Source organism: Myotis myotis, unplaced genomic scaffold, assembly GCF_014108235.1.
Source record: "Myotis myotis isolate mMyoMyo1 unplaced genomic scaffold, mMyoMyo1.p scaffold_m19_p_13, whole genome shotgun sequence".
In the NCBI taxonomy this organism is placed as follows: domain Eukaryota; kingdom Metazoa; phylum Chordata; class Mammalia; order Chiroptera; family Vespertilionidae; genus Myotis; species Myotis myotis.
In genome coordinates, this window is record NW_023416317.1 from 3938836 (window position 1) to 3958118 (window position 19283).

General features: G+C 39.9%; 1 protein-coding gene across 4 annotated transcripts in view; it reads left to right on the forward strand.

Annotated features, from left to right (window-relative positions):
* TMF1 (TATA element modulatory factor 1) overlaps positions 1-18364 on the forward strand; it is a 37422-nt gene extending 19058 nt beyond the window's left edge. For 2 of the 4 annotated variants that reach the window (XM_036331602.1, XM_036331605.1), the window contains exons 9-17: positions 861-953; positions 1594-1750; positions 5060-5252; positions 6099-6168; positions 6578-6670; positions 8381-8482; positions 9865-10017; positions 11845-11970; positions 17137-18364. In XM_036331602.1, coding sequence (XP_036187495.1) covers positions 861-953; positions 1594-1750; positions 5060-5252; positions 6099-6168; positions 6578-6670; positions 8381-8482; positions 9865-10017; positions 11845-11970; positions 17137-17280 — 1131 coding nt within the window. In that variant the 3' untranslated portion in view covers positions 17281-18364. The remainder of the gene's footprint in view (positions 1-860; positions 954-1593; positions 1751-5059; positions 5253-6098; positions 6169-6577; positions 6671-8380; positions 8483-9864; positions 10018-11844; positions 11971-17136) is intronic. The other 2 variants (XM_036331603.1, XM_036331604.1) reach the window with 2 other exon arrangements.
* Positions 18365-19283: the final 919 nt, after the last annotated feature.

The following is a 19283-nucleotide window of genomic DNA, read 5'->3' on the forward strand; positions in this document are numbered from 1 at the left end:
ACAGTTATAACGCTTCATTGTATTCAGTCAGTTCTTAATAATGGATATTTGGGTTGTTTAAGTCATGCGATAGTCCATACTCCCCTTGTGTTTCTGCAACTCTATCACTAGGATAGAGAAATTATTAATGTTTTACATTAAAAATACACTAGAAAAATAAAATGATAAAGAAAAATTGGAGGAATGGGAATTAGAGTGTAGGGCACTATCATTCATAAAATCATCACCTTTAGGAGCACTGTCAATTTTGTGTGTTACCTTCTTGTTCTTATTTCCATGTACATATTTTTATACTTTATATATTATTTTACAGTTTTTTTCATTTAAGATTAAATCATACATTTTTACATGTACCATAATTTTTAATGAGTATGCTTATGTTGTATTGAGACTTGTAAAAATAGATGACTACTGATGGATATTTACAATATTTCATGATTTGTGTGTTATTGTTGATATAGCTGACAGTATAGGAAACGTGTCTGTGTTTGTAGAGATCTGCTTCCATAGAGCGAATTCTCAGGACTAGCTCTCATAGCTCATGTAGCTGTCACATGCAGCCTGCACTGCAGACATATATGGATACGTCATCTCTTATCTTATGGGGCAGTGGCTGTGCCTTGTATACACTCACGTACAGTTTTTTTTGCCTAACAGCCTAACAGTACTTTCCTTAGTACAAGGTGAACATACATATAGTTTCGGAATTGCTTGATGAATGGGATGTGTGATAATCATACGGTAAAGCTCATTGGATAGTATACAGTATTATACGTGAACAGTAAGTCAACAGAGCACAGAATATGTAGTTAGCAGGCAGTGTTCGAGACGGTGATAGTGGATTGGTGTTCCTCATGCAGGTGGGGGACCTGAGGCTGGCCCTGCAGCGTGCAGAACAAACAGCTGCCAGAAAAGAGGATTATCTGCGCCATGAGATCAGTGAACTCCAGCAGGTGCTGCCACAGTTCTTTTAGAAATAAAAGTGACTCAGTGGGTAATGGTCGTGGAATTGGGAGGATTACTCCCATATGTATCGTTTGCTATTTTTTTGTGGCTTGTGTGAATAAAATCAGAGTTGGAACCTTAAAAATATATAAGAAAAGCCCTAATTCTGTTTTAGAGCAAATCATTTTATGAAAAATTTATTCAGTATTGTTTTCATTTGTAATAGCTGTATTATTCATTATTATCAGCCTGAGCACTGCCCGGTTTTTATGTTACCCGCTATTCAGTTCCAGTCAGTGAGCATGCATAGGAAAAGGGAGAGGCAATGCAATTCCGATCAACTTGCCTGTCTTAATAAATACTTAGAAATTTGGATGGGGAGGTTACTACAGGGAGGTTTGGACGATACTTGTGTTTACCTTATGATGGTCAAAGGCTCTCTCTATCTTAGAAAATGCTTTCTAAAAGAGCACTTATTTAGATAATCATGCAACATAACTAACTTTAGGATTGAATAATTATAAAATAATTTAATTTGAAAAGTAATTCTATCTTGGAGAAATAATTTTTTCCATAAATCCCATAAAGTTTGTTTGCTAGTGTTTTTATTGTTGTCAGTGGTAATAACTTAAGAATTTCATGATTCAGAGACTCCAGGAAGCAGAAAATCGAAACCAGGAACTGAGTCAAAGTGTTTCGTCAACGACAAGACCATTGCTTCGACAGATAGAAAATTTGCAGGCAACACTAGGGTCCCAGACATCGTCGTGGGAGAAGTTAGAGAAGAATCTCTCTGACAGGCTGGGTAACTGCTTTAGTTCTTAAGCTCAATGCAGAAGCCTTTCCATTTTGTCTATGGAATTGGGGTAATGGTCTGAAATTGAAATTCACTTGATCTGATGGTTGTATTTTGTGTCTAACTGGTAGATTTTCACCTCTTTTCCTGTTTTACATTTATTTTCTAATATCTTAATTGATTCCCAGATCATTTGTTTTCCCTAACACAACCTATCAGATCCTGTCTAATTACTGTCATGTCATTTTTTCATTCATTTTTACAGACTGCACTTGGTTTCCCCCTTGTTTGTTGCTAAATCTGACCTTTTTCTAGCTTGTCTGCGATTGTGTGGAAGGTACAAGGTAGATATGTTGTAGTCAGTGGAGGAACTCCAAGAGCAGAGCCAGGTCTGTGGAGGATCAAGGTTTAAATAAATCCAGTATTCAGGTGCTATGCAGTCCTAAGATTTCATATTCTGTTTCTTTATAGGAATGTCCCAATTTGCCCTTCTGTGCTGTTAATAAAAAGAAAATTGTTTTTCCAAGATGTTTATTCAAGCACAGACAGGTGATATATGTATATACTAGATATCCCAGCAGCTAGCAAGTTCATGAAAAGTCCATGGAATTTGAGGGACATCATGGTGTAGTGATCAGAGCAGACCTGGACTCAAGGCTTTGCTTTGTTTTGTTTTGAGTCATCTAGCTCCAGGGGTGGGCAAACGTTTTGACTCGAGGGCCACAATGGGTTCTTAACCTGGACCGGAGGCCGGAACAAAAGCATGGATGGAGTGTTTGTGTGAACTAATATAAATTCAAAGTAAACATCATTACATAAAAGGGTACGGTCTTTTTTTTTTTTTTTAGTTTTATTCATTTCAAACGGGCAGGATCCGGCCCTCGGGCTGTAGTTTGCCCACGGCTGACGAGTCACTTCCCTTTTCCGGGCTACTCACTGGAAGTCCTGAGCAGTAAAGTAAGTTAGTGGCTTTCAGACGGCCCTCGACAGGCTCTTCAGGGCCGTCACTGTGCCGGGGAAGCTCCTCAGTCATGTGCTGGGCCCGCCAGCTGCCACAGTGGAAGGAGTGCCTCCGCTGTCTATCTTTTTTTGAGTTCCATGTCGGATTTTGTCTCAGAAAAGACTTACCTGGTTAAAAAGAAAATCACTGAACTAGATGACTCTTCATATATTGTTTAATTTATATGTATACATTTTAGATCTGTCATTTATCTCTGTCAGTTTGAGACCAATTTGTTAGGAAATGTGAGGTATCTGAACATGACCCCTGAAACCAATACCTATCTGGCAGTAAGTGGAGGCTAGAAGCCCAGCGTTGGTGGTTTTTACACTGGGGTCTGCATACTCTCGGGGGTATGTGGTGGAATATAGGCAGAGCCACAGGACACACATAGCCTGTGATGCTATTAATAGGACCATAGATGCAGTATAATTGAAACACTTTATTGAGGTAATTGTAGATAGACATGCAGTAATAATTCTCACTTTCTCCAGTATATCCAAATGCTAACATTTTGCAGAGTTACAATATTACAACCAGGGTATTGACACTGATACAGTTTACTGATTTTATTCAGATTTTCCCAGTTTTGCTGGTACTTGTCTGTGTGTGTGCGCTTCTGTGTGTATATTAAGCTCTGCACAATTTTACCACTTGGTGCGGGTTCATGTTTTCATCACTATAATAAAGATATCAAGCTGACATTTGGGGATTGGCTTTTTTGCTCAGCATAATTCCTTGGAGATGTATCCAAGTTATTGTGTGTATCAATGATTAGGTTTTTTATTACTAGGTGTTTTTTCATATATATGTACCACGTTTTGTTTACCTGGTGATGGCTGTATGGGCTGATTCTAGATTTTGTCTGTACAGATAAGCTGCTATGATGAACATTCACATACAAGTTTTAGTGTGAACATACGCTTTTTATTTCTCTGGATATATGCCCAAGTATGCAATTGCTGAGTTGTTTGGATAGTTGTATGTTTAGTTTTTTTGTGTGTTTTTTTTTAGACGACAACAGCATTTATGTAAATTGAAATGATAAATATAAAAATACAAAACAACAATGAATACTTTTCCAGGATACATTCTTTTTTTTTGGTCCTGTTTACATTTATTTATTTATTTATTTATTTATTTATTTATCTTTAAATTCTTTATTAGTTAAGGAATTACAAATGTGTCCTCATTCCCCCCCATTAACTCCCCCTCCCTCCTCCCCCCCACTCATGCTCTCATCCCCCTGGTGTCCATGTCCATTGGTTTGGCTTATGTGCATGCATACAAGTCCTTTGGTTGATCTCTTCCCCTTACCCCCACCCTCCCCTACTTTCCCTGGGGTGTATGTTTAGTTTTTAAAGAAAATGCCAAACTGTTTTCCAGAATGGCTGTATGTGAGTAATTCAGTTTCTTCATATCTTATTTTAAAATTTATCTTTATTGTTGAAAGTATTACAGATGTGCGCCCCCCCTTTTTTCCCCATTGACCCCCTTTAACCTGCACTTGCCCCTCCCAGGCCTTCACCACACTATGATCTGTGTCCATGGGCAGTTTTTCCATATCTTTGCCAGGATTTTGTGTCTCCCTGTTTTTTATTTTTCATATGTTTTTATTTATTTTAGAGAGAGTGGAGGGGGGGAGAGAGAGAGAGAAAGAGAAACATTGATGTGAGAGAGAAACATTGACCAGCCGCCTCCTACATGGTTCCTACTGGGGATTGAGCCTGCAACCTGGGTATGTGCCCTGGCCAGGTATGGAACCACTGACCTTTTAGTGCTGGGACAGTGCTCAACCAACTGAGCCTCACCGGCCAGGGCCCTGTTTTTTATATAGTCGTCCACACAGGTGTGCAGTGATATCTATTATGATTTTAATGTGCATTTCCCTGATGACTAATCATGTTAAACATTATTTCATGTGCTGCTTTTATTTTTAATTTATTTTTATTGTTGAGATATTTATTTTCTATTTGTGCATTCTCTTCAGTGAAATGTCTGTTCAAGTCTTTTGCCCGTTTTCTAATTGGATTGTTTGTATTTTCACTGCTGAGATTTGAAACTACTTTATATATTGTAGATACTAGTCTTCGATAGATAGTGTGGTTTGCATTTGTTTTCTGCAAGTCTGTGGCTTGCCTTTACATCCTGTTCACATAGAGCAAAAGTTTAAAATTTGGAAAAAGTCCTGCCTTGGGCAGTAAGCAGTTAAGAGTTTTAAGTGTGGCTACTTGCATCATTGAAAGTCAGAACTACTTGGTGTCTTGGCCTCTTGGGTATCTGTATATGTGAATTTTCTCTTTTTATCCTCCATGCAGGCGAATCTCAGACCTTGCTGGCAGCAGCCGTTGAAAGAGAACGTGCGGCTACGGAAGAACTCCTTGCCAACAAAATTCAGCTGTCTTCCATGGAGTCACAGAATTCTCTCTTAAGACAGGAAAACAGTAGATTTCAGGCCCAGCTAGAATCAGAGAAAAATAGGCTAATAAAACTGGAAGATGAAAAAAATAGGTGAGCATATTTCTTGAGTTATTTTTGGTACTTGATGACATTTTAAAGCACTTAAAAACATGTGCCATTGGCTTTTAGCTACATGGCCCTGAGAACGGAAAATACATACTCTTAGTGTTTAAAGTTAGGACCATTGGTAATAGGATATTACATCAAGACATAGTACTGGGATTCATTGAATCTTACATGTATTCTGGAAATTGTGTTGCATGTTCTATATGTGCATTTTCTAGAGAAAAGATTCATTGCTTTAATCAGATTTGTTAAAGGAGTCTGTAACCAGAAAATAGTTTGGAAACATATTGGAGTTATTTTTATATTACAAGAGTTTTAGCAGTGTTTCAGTCTTTCTAAATAAATGTATTGGTTCTTTGGAAACCACAAGCTATAAAATACATCCACCTGAAATTATATAGGGCTATCTTTATATAAAGGCTATGATTAGTGCATTTTTACCCTCAGTTCTTTCTTGGAAATTGTACTTTTAAAAATGTAGTCAAGTAAAAATACTTTATAAAGTAAAATACCTGAACTTTTGCAGACATTTTCATTGGACCCCCTAACAACCTTTTGCAGAATCTGAACATATGGAATGGTTGCATTCAAAATTCTTTTAGGAAATTTCTTTTTAAATGAAATCTTAACCCAAAGCATCAATAAATACAATGCACAAAAGTAGTAGTTTGGCTTCTGAGCAAAACCCAAGTCGTCTGGAAAAAAGCAACAGTAGGAAAATCAGTCTGGTAATAAAAATGACTATATATATGTAGCTGGAGTTAATAAAGTAGTGAGTTTTTAATAGTCTGTACTGTCATCTTTTTTGTTTCATTTCCTTCTGCTTAATAGGTACCAGGTTGAATTAGAAAACCTAAAAGATGATTATGTGAGAACACTGGAAGAGACAAGGAAAGAAAAGGTATTTCTGTTAGTTGTTCACCTCTTAGGGCTAGGGCAGGGGTGGGCAAACTTTTTGACTCGAGGGCCACAATGGGTTCTTAAACTGGACCGGAGGGCTGGAACAAAAGCATGGATGGAGTGTTTGTGTGAACTAATATAAATTCAAAGTAAACATCATTACATAAAAGGGTACGGTCTTTTTTTTTTTTAGTTTTATTCATTTCAAACGGGCCGTAGTTTGCCCACGGCTGGGCTAGGGGATGGTAGCAAAGTAATGACAAGATGAAATGAAGGAACTTACTGCCTTTGGGACTTGCTCTTTAGTAGTAAGACAACTAGGTATATACTTTATGCTCCTAATTTTGAGATTGACTTTTGGGGATGATTTAGTATCATAGGAATTATCTAACTGTATTTCTGTCTATTAGACACTGTTGAATAGTCAGTTAGAAATGGAGAAAATGAAAGTTGAACAAGAACGGAAGAAAGCCATTTTTACTCAAGAAGCAATAAAAGAAAAGGTATTGAATTTTTTGGTGTAACCGGTTAGTAGCTGTTGTGATTAGTCATTGTTTTGTAATTTTAGTTGCACTTTATAAATAACATTTCTAATGTCTAAAATCAGTAGGATGATGAACCCTAATAATGTAATCAGTGTCTTGTTCAGAGTAGATCCAAAATATTTTGAGTTTATCCAAACAGATCTGTGATTTCTAGGATTTGAATTGTAGAACCTCTTTTTAAAAGTGAGTTTCCTATATTTAAAGTATTGGCATGTACTTGGTAGTTAGCATAATATATAGAAACTACCTGTATCAACATTGAAATTACCTTTTAAATTTATTTGGAATTTTAAAAAATACACTAAAAATAAGGTAGATAAGCCAGAAACTTTTTATGGTTTATAAAACTCATTGGTAATCTTATCCTAAGGAAACAGGTTTACCCCCACTAGCATGGCTCAGTGGTTGAGGCTCAACCTATGAACCAGGAGGTCACAGTTCGATTCCCGGACAGGGCACAGACCCAGGTTGTAGGCTCGATCCCTGGTGTTTGGGGCATGCAGGATCAGCCGATCAATGATTCTCTCTCATCATTGATGTCTCTCTCCGTCTCCTTCTCCCTTTCCCTTCCTCTCTGAAATCAATTTTTAAAAAAAAGAAAAGAAAGAAAGAGGTTTAGTCTGCCCTGGCTGTTGTGTCTCAGTGGTTATAGCATCAGCTCATGCACTGAAGGTTCAATTCCCAGTCAAGGGCATGTACCTGGGTTGCAGGTTAAATCCCTAGCCCTAATTGGGCTGTGTGCTGGGGCAGCCAATTGATGTGTCTCTCTCACATCAATGTTTCTCTGTCTCTTTCATCCTCTCCCTCTCCCCCTTCCTCCCTCCCTTCTACTCTCTCAAAAAATCAATGGAAAAAATATCCTCAGGTGAGGATTAAGAACAACAACAAAGGAAGAAATAGGTTATATAATAGGAAGCAGTGAGTTCATATAATTGTTTTAACAAGAACATTTTCGCCCTAGCTGGTTTGGCTCAGTGGATAGGGCGTCGGCCTGCGGACTGAAGGGTCCTGGGTTCAATTCCAGCCAAGGGCACATGCCTGGGTTGCGGGCTCAATCCCCAGTGGGGGGCATGCAGGAGGCAACTGATCAATGATTCTCTCCCATCATTGATGTTTCTATTTCTCCCTCTCCCTTCCTCTCTGAAATCAATAAAAGAAATACGTTTTAAAAAATACATTTTCATTCCATTAAAAATAAATCAGATTATGTTGTTGCAATATACATGAGTCCCTAGATCAGCGGTTCTCAACCTGTGGGTCGCGACCCCTTTGGGGGTCGAATGACCCTTTCATAGAGGTCGCCTAAGACCATCGGAAAACACATATATAATTGCATATTGTTTTTGTGATTAATCACTATGCTTTAATTATATTCAATTTGTAACAATGAAATTGGGGGTCACCATAACATGAGGAACTGTATTAAAGGGTCCCGGCATTAGGAAGGCTGAGAACCACTGCCCTAGATGATTTGACCAAGTCTGCCTATACTTTCAGATTACCAAATATTGTGCCTTGCAAGAATAAGACTTCAGAAGTTATATCTGTAACATTTTATGAGGAAGTTAGAATGAGACTTTGTTGTCATTAATCCTAGAAAAGTTTCTTGTTTTTTTATTTACCACTTCGCTCTTAATCCTAACCGAATTTTTTTCTTACTCCTTAAAGGAACGGAAACCATTTTCTGTTTCTAGCACGCCCACAATGTCACGATCAAGTTCAATAAGTGGAGTTGAGATGGCAGGCCTGCAAACATCTTTCCTGTCTCAGGTGATGTTTTATTTCATACTAGTGGCCTGGTGCATGAAATTCGTGCACGGGGGTGGGGGTGGTTCCCTCAGCCCAGCCTGCACCCTTTCCAGCTGGGGACCACATGGGGGATGTCTGACTGCCGGTTTAGGCCCAATCCTACAGGGATCAGGCCTAAACCGGCAGTCAGACATCTCTCTCACAATCTTGGACCGCTGGCTCCAAACTGCCTCTGCCTGCCAGCCTGATCACCCTTAACTGCCCTCCCCTGCCAGCCTGGTTGCCCCTAACAGCCTCTGCCTGGTCACTCCCAACTGCCCTCCCCTGCCAGCCCAGTCACCCCTAACTGCCTTCCCCTGCCAGCCCTGTCACCCCTGACTGCTCTCCCTTGCAGGCCTGGGTCTCCCCCAACTGTCCTCCCCTGCAGGCCTGGTTGCTCACAACTGTCCTCCCCTGCAGGCCTGGTTGCCCCTAACTGCCCTCCCCTGCCAACCCGATTGCCCCTAACTGCCTTCCCCTTGCCAGCCCGGTCACTCCCCTGCAGGCCTGATTGTCCTCAACTGCCCTCCCTTGCAGGCCTGGTCCCTCCCAATTGCCCTCCCCTGCTGGCCCGATTGCCCCAACTGTCCTCCCCTGCCAGCCTGGTTGCCCCCAATTGCCCTCTCCTGCCAGCCTGGTTGCCCCCAACTGCCCTCTCCTGCTGGCCTGGTCACCCCCAGCTGCCCTCCCCTGCCGGCCTGGTCATTCCTAACTGCCCTCCCCTGCCGGCCTGGTCACCCCCAACTCCCCTCCCCTGCTGGCCTGGTCACCCCCAACTGCCCTCCCCTGCCGGCCTGGTCATCCCTAACTGCCCTCCCCTGCCGTCCTGGTCACCCCCAACTCCCCTCCCCTGCTGGCCTGGTCACCCCCAACTGCCCTCCCCTGCCGGCCTGGTCACCCCTAACTGCCCTCCCTTGCAGGCCTGGTCCCTTCCAACTGCTCTCCCCTGCCGGCCCGATTGCCCCTAACTGCCCTCCCTTGCAGGCCTGGTCCCTCCCAATTGCCCTCCCCTGCTGGCCTGATCGCCCTCAACTGCCCTCCCCTGCTGGCCATCTTATGGCGGCCATCTTGTTTGTTGGAGTGATGGTCAATTTGCATATTACCTCTTTATTATGTAGGATATGTGCTTATTCCTAAACTGAATAATGATAAAAGGAATATGCAGGTAGCAGTTAGCCTGTCATCATGATCTTGCCATTCCATAGGCAAGTCATCTGAATATTTGTAAAACTGAGGAAGTAAAGATGATTTTCTGCCTTTGAGAGTTAGACATTTTAAAGCAAGAACTGACAGATCTTTTGTTTGAACCTTATAAGGGCATACAGTCTGTACTATCTGAATAACTGTGTGTTTTCTTAACATAGGATGAGCCTCATGATCTCTCACTTGGACCAATGTCTGTATCAGCAAGTGGAAGCAATCTTTATGAGGCTGTAAGGATGGGGGCAGGATCCAGCATTATCGAAAATCTACAGTCCCAGCTACAACTAAGGGAAGGAGAAATTACTCATTTACAGGTATTGGAAAAATTAAATATGCTATAGAAGTAGGTGAAAATTTGAGGGCCAGTAAGTATACTTGAATTTATATTCACCTGAATTCTGAGCAAGTTTAGAAATAAAATGAAATAGTGGCATGTGAAGACCAAAATGTATCCTATGTTAATGATAAGGGCTGGTTGGAGAAATTCACCAAGGATAAGAGCCAAGTGAGCCTGCTGAGGGCCAGAACTGGGGAGACTGACTTACCTCCATCACGGGAAATGCTGGGCTGGAGTGGGCTCCCAGGTGTGGTAGCTGCCCAGGCAAGACTTAGGCATCTGGGAGCAGAGCGCTCCTTTCAAGCAGCTTTTCCACACGTTAAAAAAAAAAAAGCTGTTGCCCAGCTGGCGTGGCTTAGTGATTGATCGCCCATCAGGGACCTAGAGGTCACCTTTCTGATTACTGGTCAGGGCCCAGGCCCCGGTTGTGGGCTCGATCCCCAGTAGGGGTGGGGTGTTCAGGAGGCAGCCTATCAGTGGTTCTTTCTCATCATTGATGTTTCTCTCTCTCTCCCTCTCCCTTCTGCCCTCTTTAAAAAATCAATAAATAAAACATAGTTTTAAAAAAAGGAAGCTTCTGATCTGAGCATACCCATTTTATTCTTCCTGGATTTACCACTCATATAAGTTGCTCTGACTTCCCGTTAGGAATAAATAGAGCAGTGGTTCTCAACCTTCTGGCCCTTTAAATACAGTTCCTCATGTTGTGACCCAACCATAAAATTATTTTCGTTGCTACTTCATAACTAATGTTGCTACTGTTATGAATCATAATGTAAATATCTGATATGCAGGATGGTCTTAGGCGACCCCTGTGAAAGGGTTGTTTGCCCGCCAAAGGGGTCGCGACCCACAGGTTGAGAACCACTGGAGTAGAGAGATTAGAACTACAACCTTGTGCACAGTAAAGTAAACGTTGTAAGTGGGAAGGGAGGAGCCGCTCATCATATCTTGCCTTTTTAAATATAATGTAGTGAGAAATGTTAAAACGTTTAAACTATTTTTTTGTTAAACTTGATACACTCATAAGTAAAACTTTCCTCATTTATTCCCTTTGTATGACTTTAATAAGTTGAAGATATTACTCTATTAAAGAAGATCTTGAATTGGGAAAAAATAGGTTAGAATAATCTTAATACTTATGTTTATGTAGCCCAGAATGCTATGCTTGAGGGACCAAATGAACATTTTTGGTAGTCTGTCAATATGATCAACACAGTTGGAGATACACTAAAGTATGGTTTTATTTCTCAGGGATTTTGTAGTAATTTAGAATAACTGAAATATATGCTATTTCCTTAAATTAGAGAAAAATATAAGGTTGCATAGTTCAAACAGATGATTGAATTCTCTTTAGTTCTTTGTCTTTCATGGTACACCCTATCAGTGGTACACCTCTGAAGAAAGTTGAAACCTTTTTTTGGTCACTATTTCCTTTTACTTAAGAGCTACCTCATGGCCAAACCGGTTTGGCTCAGTGGATAGAGCGTCGACCTGCGGACTCAAGGGTCCCGGGTTCGGTTCCGGTCAAGGGCATGTACCTTGGTTGCGGGCACATCCCGCAGGAGGTGTGCAGGAGGCGGCTGGTCGATGTTTCTCTCTCATCGATGTTTCTGACTCTATCCCTCTCCCTTCTTCTCTGTAAAAAATCAATAAAAAATATTAAAAAAAAAAAAAGAGCTACCTCATGGTTATATGCTGTTATATTTTTCTTTAAAAATAACACATTAAATATGTTTACATTAGTAGGAACATTAAACGAGATATATTTTTGTCTAAATTTCTTTCTGATAATGTTTCTCAGGTAGAAATTGGCAGTCTAGAAAAAACACGCTCCATAATGGCTGAAGAGCTAGTTAAATTAACAAATCAAAATGATGAACTCGAAGAGAAAGTGAAGGAGATACCCAAACTTCGAACTCAGCTAAGAGTAAGTATTCTTCACTTAAGGTGAACCTCAGATATTTTAATCCAGTTACATTAAATCTCATATTTTTAATTTATGTAAATTGCATGTGTGTTAATGATTTATTTGAAAATTATAGAGTATTAATATTTCAGTAAATAACTTGAAAGATAAATCTTTTATCTTGCTTGTCTCATTATACAGTCAAAGCATTTTTCACAATCATGTTTAATCTCATTTGGAAAATAACTAGATTTTATTTGGCCAAGGATCATTTATAAAACACTTTTGTATTATCTCCATACTACTTGTTTATTGATATTATATATATCATAATTAGCATATTTGGTATTAGTAGTCACTATTAAGCCATATTTGATTTGGGTAAATGCCAGGTAATATTTAAACCACAGTGAACCAAAGAGACTGAAATACCATCAGATGTGCTTCAATTAATTGGAGAAATCACTGATTAGGCTATATATGGGGGAAATTGTAGGTGTAGTGGAGCGATGTGGTAAGATTGATAGCCATTTGCCCAGCCAGTGTAGCTCAGTAGTTGACCTATGAAGCAGGAGGTCACAGTTCAATTCCTGCTCAGGGCACATGCCCGGGTGGTGGGCTCAATCCCCAGTGGGGGGCATGTAGGAGTTAGCTGATCAGTGATTCTCTCTCATCATTGGTGTTTCTATTCATGTCTCCCTCTCTTTTCCTCTCTGAAATCAATTAAAATACTTAAAAAAAAAAGATTGATAGCCATTTGGCTTAGGTTTTGTTTTGTTTTGTTTTTTAGCATTTGTAAACATTTAATTAGCATCTTTTGCATTAAAAATATTAAACACCTACATATTCAGGATTATCTTGTTTTTGTTGAAGGTTTTCACTGACAAAATTTGAGTACTCTATATGTTCCTTTTCTGGATGGATAATGATTTATTCTAAAAATCTAAAGATCTTTGAGTTTGTGCTGTTATCCTATCTAATAAAGACGGACTATGCAAATTGACTGTCACTTTGTGACAAAGATGGCGGTGCCCACAGCCAGTAAGGAGGGAATATGCAAATTGATGCGACAAAGATGGCGGCAGCCGGACCAGAATGCTTGCGTCGTCGCCATGGCAACGACACAGGCATTCTGCCCCGCCCTCGCCGCTCCGGCCCTATGGGCAGCACGGGAAGGCGGAAGGCGGCTTTGGATCAGAGTGAAGGCGGTGCTGGCAGCCAGGGAAAGGAAGGCCTATTCTTGCACAAATCTTTGTGCATCGGGCCTCTAGTTCCTGGATAAAGCTTTACAATTTTATTTGGAGACAATGAAGAATAAATATGAGAGGCCAAGTACCATTCTGACTAGAAATAACAGCCCTGGGTGATCATAGAACACCAGACAACAAGAAATGCAATTCAGATAAAAAATTAACAGAATGAAATGAAAATGTATTTCTCATTGCCTTGGGACATCTCTATATACATTTGACACACTGATGCTTTTGTCTTAGGGTAATCTACTCCACGTCCTTGTGGGACATGAAAACACAGTTTTAACAAGCAGCTGTGAATTGATCCCCAGGCACTGATGGGAGAATTTGCTATGGAATTAGGAATGGGGTGGTTTATTCCTTTACTAGAAGCCCAGTGCATGAATTCATGCACCAGTGGGATCCCTTGGCCTGGCCTGAGGGATCAGTCCAAAACCAGCTCTCTGACATCCCCCAAGGGGTCCCAGATTGCGAGAGGGCAACAGGCCAGGCCAAGGAACCCCACCTGTGCACGATTGGGGCCGGAGAGGGATTCAGGGAGTTGGCCTGCCAGGAAAGGACCACGGAGGGCTCCAGAGCGTGTCCAGCACGTCTTGCCCAGTCCCGATCAGCCAGACCCCAACAGCAAGCTAACCTACCGTTTGGAGCATCTGCCCTCTGATGGTCAGTGTATGTCATCATAGCGGGCAGTTGAGCAACCTTAGCATATCATTAGCATATTATGCTTTGATTGGTTGAATGGCCGAAGGGTCAACCGGACACTTAGGATATTAGGCTTTTATTAATAGGAATTAGGTCTTCCATTATTTTCATTTCTGTATGTCTTGTGTTTTTTCTGGCGCTGCTCCAATGCTTTCCATGCTGTCTGGCATCCATCAAAGAGAGGGTTGTTTCCTGGATTTGGAAACACCTTCCAAATGGTGGGGGCACAGTGTGAGCAGGAGAGTCCCCATGCCTATGCTGAAGCAGCAATTGAAATACTGATCTGCAATGGACTAATTTATTTATTTTGAAAAATCACTATTCCCATGGCATGTATTCAGATTTGGCTAGCATTTGTTCATGCCTACTTTGTGCTAGAATTGATATTACACTTAACATTTGTTATTTTAATTAAATTGTTCCTTTTAAGCTCAGCTCATCAGAGGCTCCTTACACTATCTTCGTATTTTTGGATTCTTTTTTCTTTTCCGGTTGGGTGTTTTTTACTTTTTCGTACTTCAAATCTTTGACTTGATTCTTGTGATTCTTTAGTCTATTGTTGGATCTCTGTATAATATTCTTTATTTCAGTCAGTGTATGCTTAATTTCTAATTGGTCCTTTTTTCATATCCTTGAGGGTCTCACTAGACTTATTGAGGGTCTTACTAAATATTGGTGGTTTCTAGAAAATTCTTGAAAAACCTTATAACCGTGATTTTGAACTCTATATCCAGTAGTTTGCTTTCCTCCATTTCTGTCATTTGTGACCTGTTTCTTTGCCTCCGCATTTTGGCTGCTTCCCTGTGTTGATAGAGTGGCTTTGTGTTCTAGGTGTCCTATAGGGCCCAGTGGCTCAGCCTCCCTAATTACCTGAGGTGGACACTCTTGGTGCACCCCTTTGTGGGCTGTGTGCTAAGTCTTGTTGTAGTTAAGCCTTGATTGTAGTTGGTATCACTGGGAGGAATTGAACTCCAGGCCAGTTGGCTGTGAGAATCAGCTGTGTCTACAGTGGGAGAACTTCTGTGCTGGAAACACCCTTCTCGGGCAAGACTTGCTTCAGTGGGGCTTTGGTGCTCTCTGAGTCTGCCCCCTGAGTGTGTCCCTTATGGATCTGAGGAGTTGTAATCTGGATGGTCCCACTCTGACCACTGGGTAAACTGGCTTTTGGATCTCTAAGGAGTTGCTAATTTAGCCTCTGCCGCATGCTACCCAGCAGGAGCTAAGGAGAGATCTGCAGATTCCTCTTCTTTGTTTGGGGTTTGGAGGTGCCCAGATGAGGCCTAGCTGTCAATCAGTGCAAGCTGCTGTGGGGCCTTGGGCCTTCTTTTGGATGTTCTGGGTCTCTCTGACCCAGCTGCAGTTTGTTAGGTAATTTTGGATTGCAAAGGGCCAGGGCATTCATATGCAAAAGCCTCTGCCCCAGCTTGGGTGGGGTGGGGCGGAGTCTCAGGGGATCAACAGGGCGGAGCAAACAGCTATGGCAGATCCTCAGCCCTGCCCTAAGAGGCTCCGGGTCTCACTGTCCCGGTAATCGCTGCAAGCACCTCTGAGAGAAGCCGCCCTTGAGTTCCGCCTGATGCCAGACAATCCAGTTTCTCCCGTATGAGTCTGGGTCCCTAGAGACTCGCCCAGAACTGGAGTTCAGAGCAGTCGGGAGCTTGTGTCTCCCTCCCGATTCAAAAAGACAACGGTGTCCTCAGTTGCCAGCCCTTTCCGCGTGAGCCTCTGTATCTCTGCACTTTGCTTCCGCACCTCCTCTGAGTCTCAGTGTGCTTTTCTCTTTCCTTCTAGTTGTAGAAATTCCACTCAGTCAGCCTTCCTGTGGTTCTGGATGATGTCCGTTTTGTCTTTTAGTTGTACTTTTGAAGTTGTGCGAGGCAGCAATTTCAGGTGTTTACCTATGCCGCCATCTTGGTTTCTCTCTATATCATAATTTATTTAATTCCCTTGCTGGTGGCTGTTCAGGTGGTTGTGAATTTTTTAACTTGATTTTTAAAAAGTGCTATAAACAGCTGAACCAGTTTGGCTCAGTGGATAGAGCGTCGGCCTGCGGACTGAAGGGTCCCAGGTTTAATTCCGGTCAAGGGCATATACCTTGGTTGCGGGCACATCCCCAGTGGGGGGGGTGTGCAAGAGGCAGCTGATCGATCTCTCTCATCGATGTTTCAGGCTCTCTATCCCTCTCCCTTCTTCTCTGTAAAAAATCAATAAATTATTTTTTAAAAAGTGCTATAAACAACTTTATGCATAAATCTCCATCTGGCTCTTTCTTTAGGCTTGGCTCCTAAAACCAGGGTTACTGGGCCTGCATGTGCTTTTGCTTGATGCACCTGGAGAAATGTTTTTCCATACCAGATGCTTCTTTGAGTCAGGACACAGGGTGTGAATGACCTGGTGTTCTCACACCTTCTTTTGGGTTGACAGTGCTTGAATGTATGTTTGTATGTGTGGGGGACATACGTAGTAGTGAATGCTACATTCTAATTCTTTTCAGATTTGCCTTTTTCTTAGCAGAAATTCTTGCTAGACCTAAACCATAAGCTGACTAGCTATGAGTCATAATTTTGTTGAAAGTGGCCATTTTACCTTTAAGATGGTCTTTACAGGTATTTTAATAAGATGTTGGGAGCAGCTCAAAAATGCTAGCCAGAAATTATTTTAATCTATCTGTATCCTCCCAGGGCACTTTAAAGTTTCTTTCGAAGGTAATCTTTGAAGTTTCTATAGAACTAAGTGTTTTCCTAAAAAGTAAAGAGATATGGCCTGACAAATATGCAAAATAAGTCTGTAGGGGGACAGAAGAGTGTTTGCCATGTTGACGGGGTTTCTTTAAGTTCCTATACTTGCTGTTTATTCCAACAGACTAGAGCAGCCGTGGGTAAACTACGGCCTGCAGGCCGGATCCGGCCCGTTTGAAATGAATAAAACTAAAAAAAAAAAAGACCGTACCCTTTTATGTAATGATGTTAACTTTGAATTTATATTAGTTCACACAAACACTCCATCCATGCTTTTGTTCCGGCCCTCTGGTCCAGTTTAAGAACCCATTGTGGCCCTTGAGTCAAAAAGTTTGCCCACCCCTGGACTAGAGTATGAATTTAATTTTCATAAGAGCTGACTATATACTTTTATTTAGATTGTAATGTATTTATTGGTGACTTATGATAATATAAATATAATCAAGATGTTCTGTACAGTTACTTTACAAATTGTAAACAAATCTGTTTTGTAGGATTTGGATCAGAGATACAACACTATTTTGCAGATGTATGGAGAAAAAGCAGAAGAGGCGGAAGAACTTCGATTAGATCTTGAAGATGTAAAAAATATGTATAAGACTCAAATAGATGAACTTTTAAGACAGAGGCTCAGTTAACTTCTGAAAATTACATTCCCATCAAACTGAATGTAATCATTTAATAATAAATGCAGACTTTCAATAAATTCTCTTGTAGAATTAGAAAGTGGAATTTATTATAGAGATAAAACATTGGAAAAAGTTTTATAGTATATAGTAATATTTGAAGTTAAATTATTTTGTGCAATATTTGAACTTTATTTTTGAAACTATCTTTAAAGATTTATTTTTTAAAGCATCTTTTTTTTTTTTTTCCATGAATAGCACCGAGATTTATTACTTTATCCTTATGTCAGTATGGTTGGGGAAGAAGAATGGTGTTCATACATTGTATTATAGATAAAAACTAATTATTTCTATAATTTATATGTTTGTATATATTGAGAACATTTAATGAGTCATATTGACATATTGAAACTTTGAAATCTTTCACACTTAAATCTTCAACATTTCTATTTACTGCTCATGAAAATGGACATTAAGTGTCCAATTTTAAAAAAATATTAAACTTCCTGTTACTAAATTTTGAACTTAATATTTTTCCTTTAAAGTAGAAGTCACACTGACACAGGAGATTAAAGGATGAATAATTTAAGTTAAAAACATTTTTGTGGCCCTAGCCGGTTTGTGTCTCAGCGGATAGAACCTGCAAAGGGTCCTGGGTTCGATTTCCAGTCAAGGTCACATGCGTTGATTGCAGGTTCCTCCTGGCCCAGGCCCTGGATTGGGGCTCCTGCAGGAGGTAACCAATTGATGTGTTTCTCTCACATCAATGTTTCTTTCTGTCTTTCCCTCTCTCTTCCGCTCTCCCTAAAAATCAATACAAAATATCCTCGGGTGAGGATTAACAACAACAACAAAAAAAACTAAAACATTTTTGTGGTCAAGATTTATTTTACCCAGATTCCACAATTAAGTCTGTACAAATTGTGTTACTGTCTGGAGCAAGCTAAGCTGTGCAGTTATCTAGGCATGGTTGGATAATGGGGAAAATGTGCTCAGAATGATTTGTGATGGTATCAGTAACATTTAAGCGATTTTGAAGAGGTTTTGTTTGTACTACCCTATGAAATGAATCAACATAATAAAATTGTTAATATAATTTTCTCTTGAAGATACTTTCACATTTTGTAAAACCTTATTTTTAGCACATTAAAAGTGAATGTTATAGAACATTCATAACAAAATGTAGGAATCAATTTAAATTTGGCATTTGCAATTCTGTGTAATTTTATTTTTTTTCTTGAACCCTTAAACACAAAAATAGGGCAAAATAGCTTTTAAAAATAGCTATCCCTTCTTCCAAATGTTATTTTATTCAGAAGTTAACCAGTCTGTGTTGTATACTTATGAAATATTTTAATTTTAATACCTTTTATTACTGAAAGTCATGTAGCTGCCTTTCCTTACAAAATAAAAACTCTCAGTTGTGAGTTAAATTTTAAACACTAGAACTTTGGAGTATAACTATAAGTAAGCCGTGTTAAGGAATGGAATGCTTTTCAGGGCAATTCAAGTGACATTCTTTTTCTTTTCTTTTTGTATTCCAGGCCGTATTCCTGGCACTGGATTTCTGATGTTTATTTAGCATTAGGAAATATTCTTTCAAAGTGAGCCAAATTCATAAAATTAACTTTCTATATTTTAGTGGTAAGATCAGTGTAATTGCTTTTTGTCACCTTGATTTTTTTTTTTTTTTTAAAATTCAGGGACTGACAGGGAATGGCAAGACTGATAGCAATAAGAAATATTCAGAATTAGAAGATACAGGAAACTTAAGTTGCAAAATTCTGACAAATGTTTGAAATTAGAAGTTTAGGAATTATGAAATTGTTTTTAAAATATTCATTAGTGAGAGGAAAAAACACTTTAGTTGTGGGGAAAAATTGAAATAAAACGATATGATCTATTTTCATATTAAACATTCTCTTCTCTTAATCCTTCTTAACATTAATAAAACCAGTTCAACTTGAAACTTTAAAGAGTTTTCAATTTATTTAATTAAAAAATTCAAAGCAGCT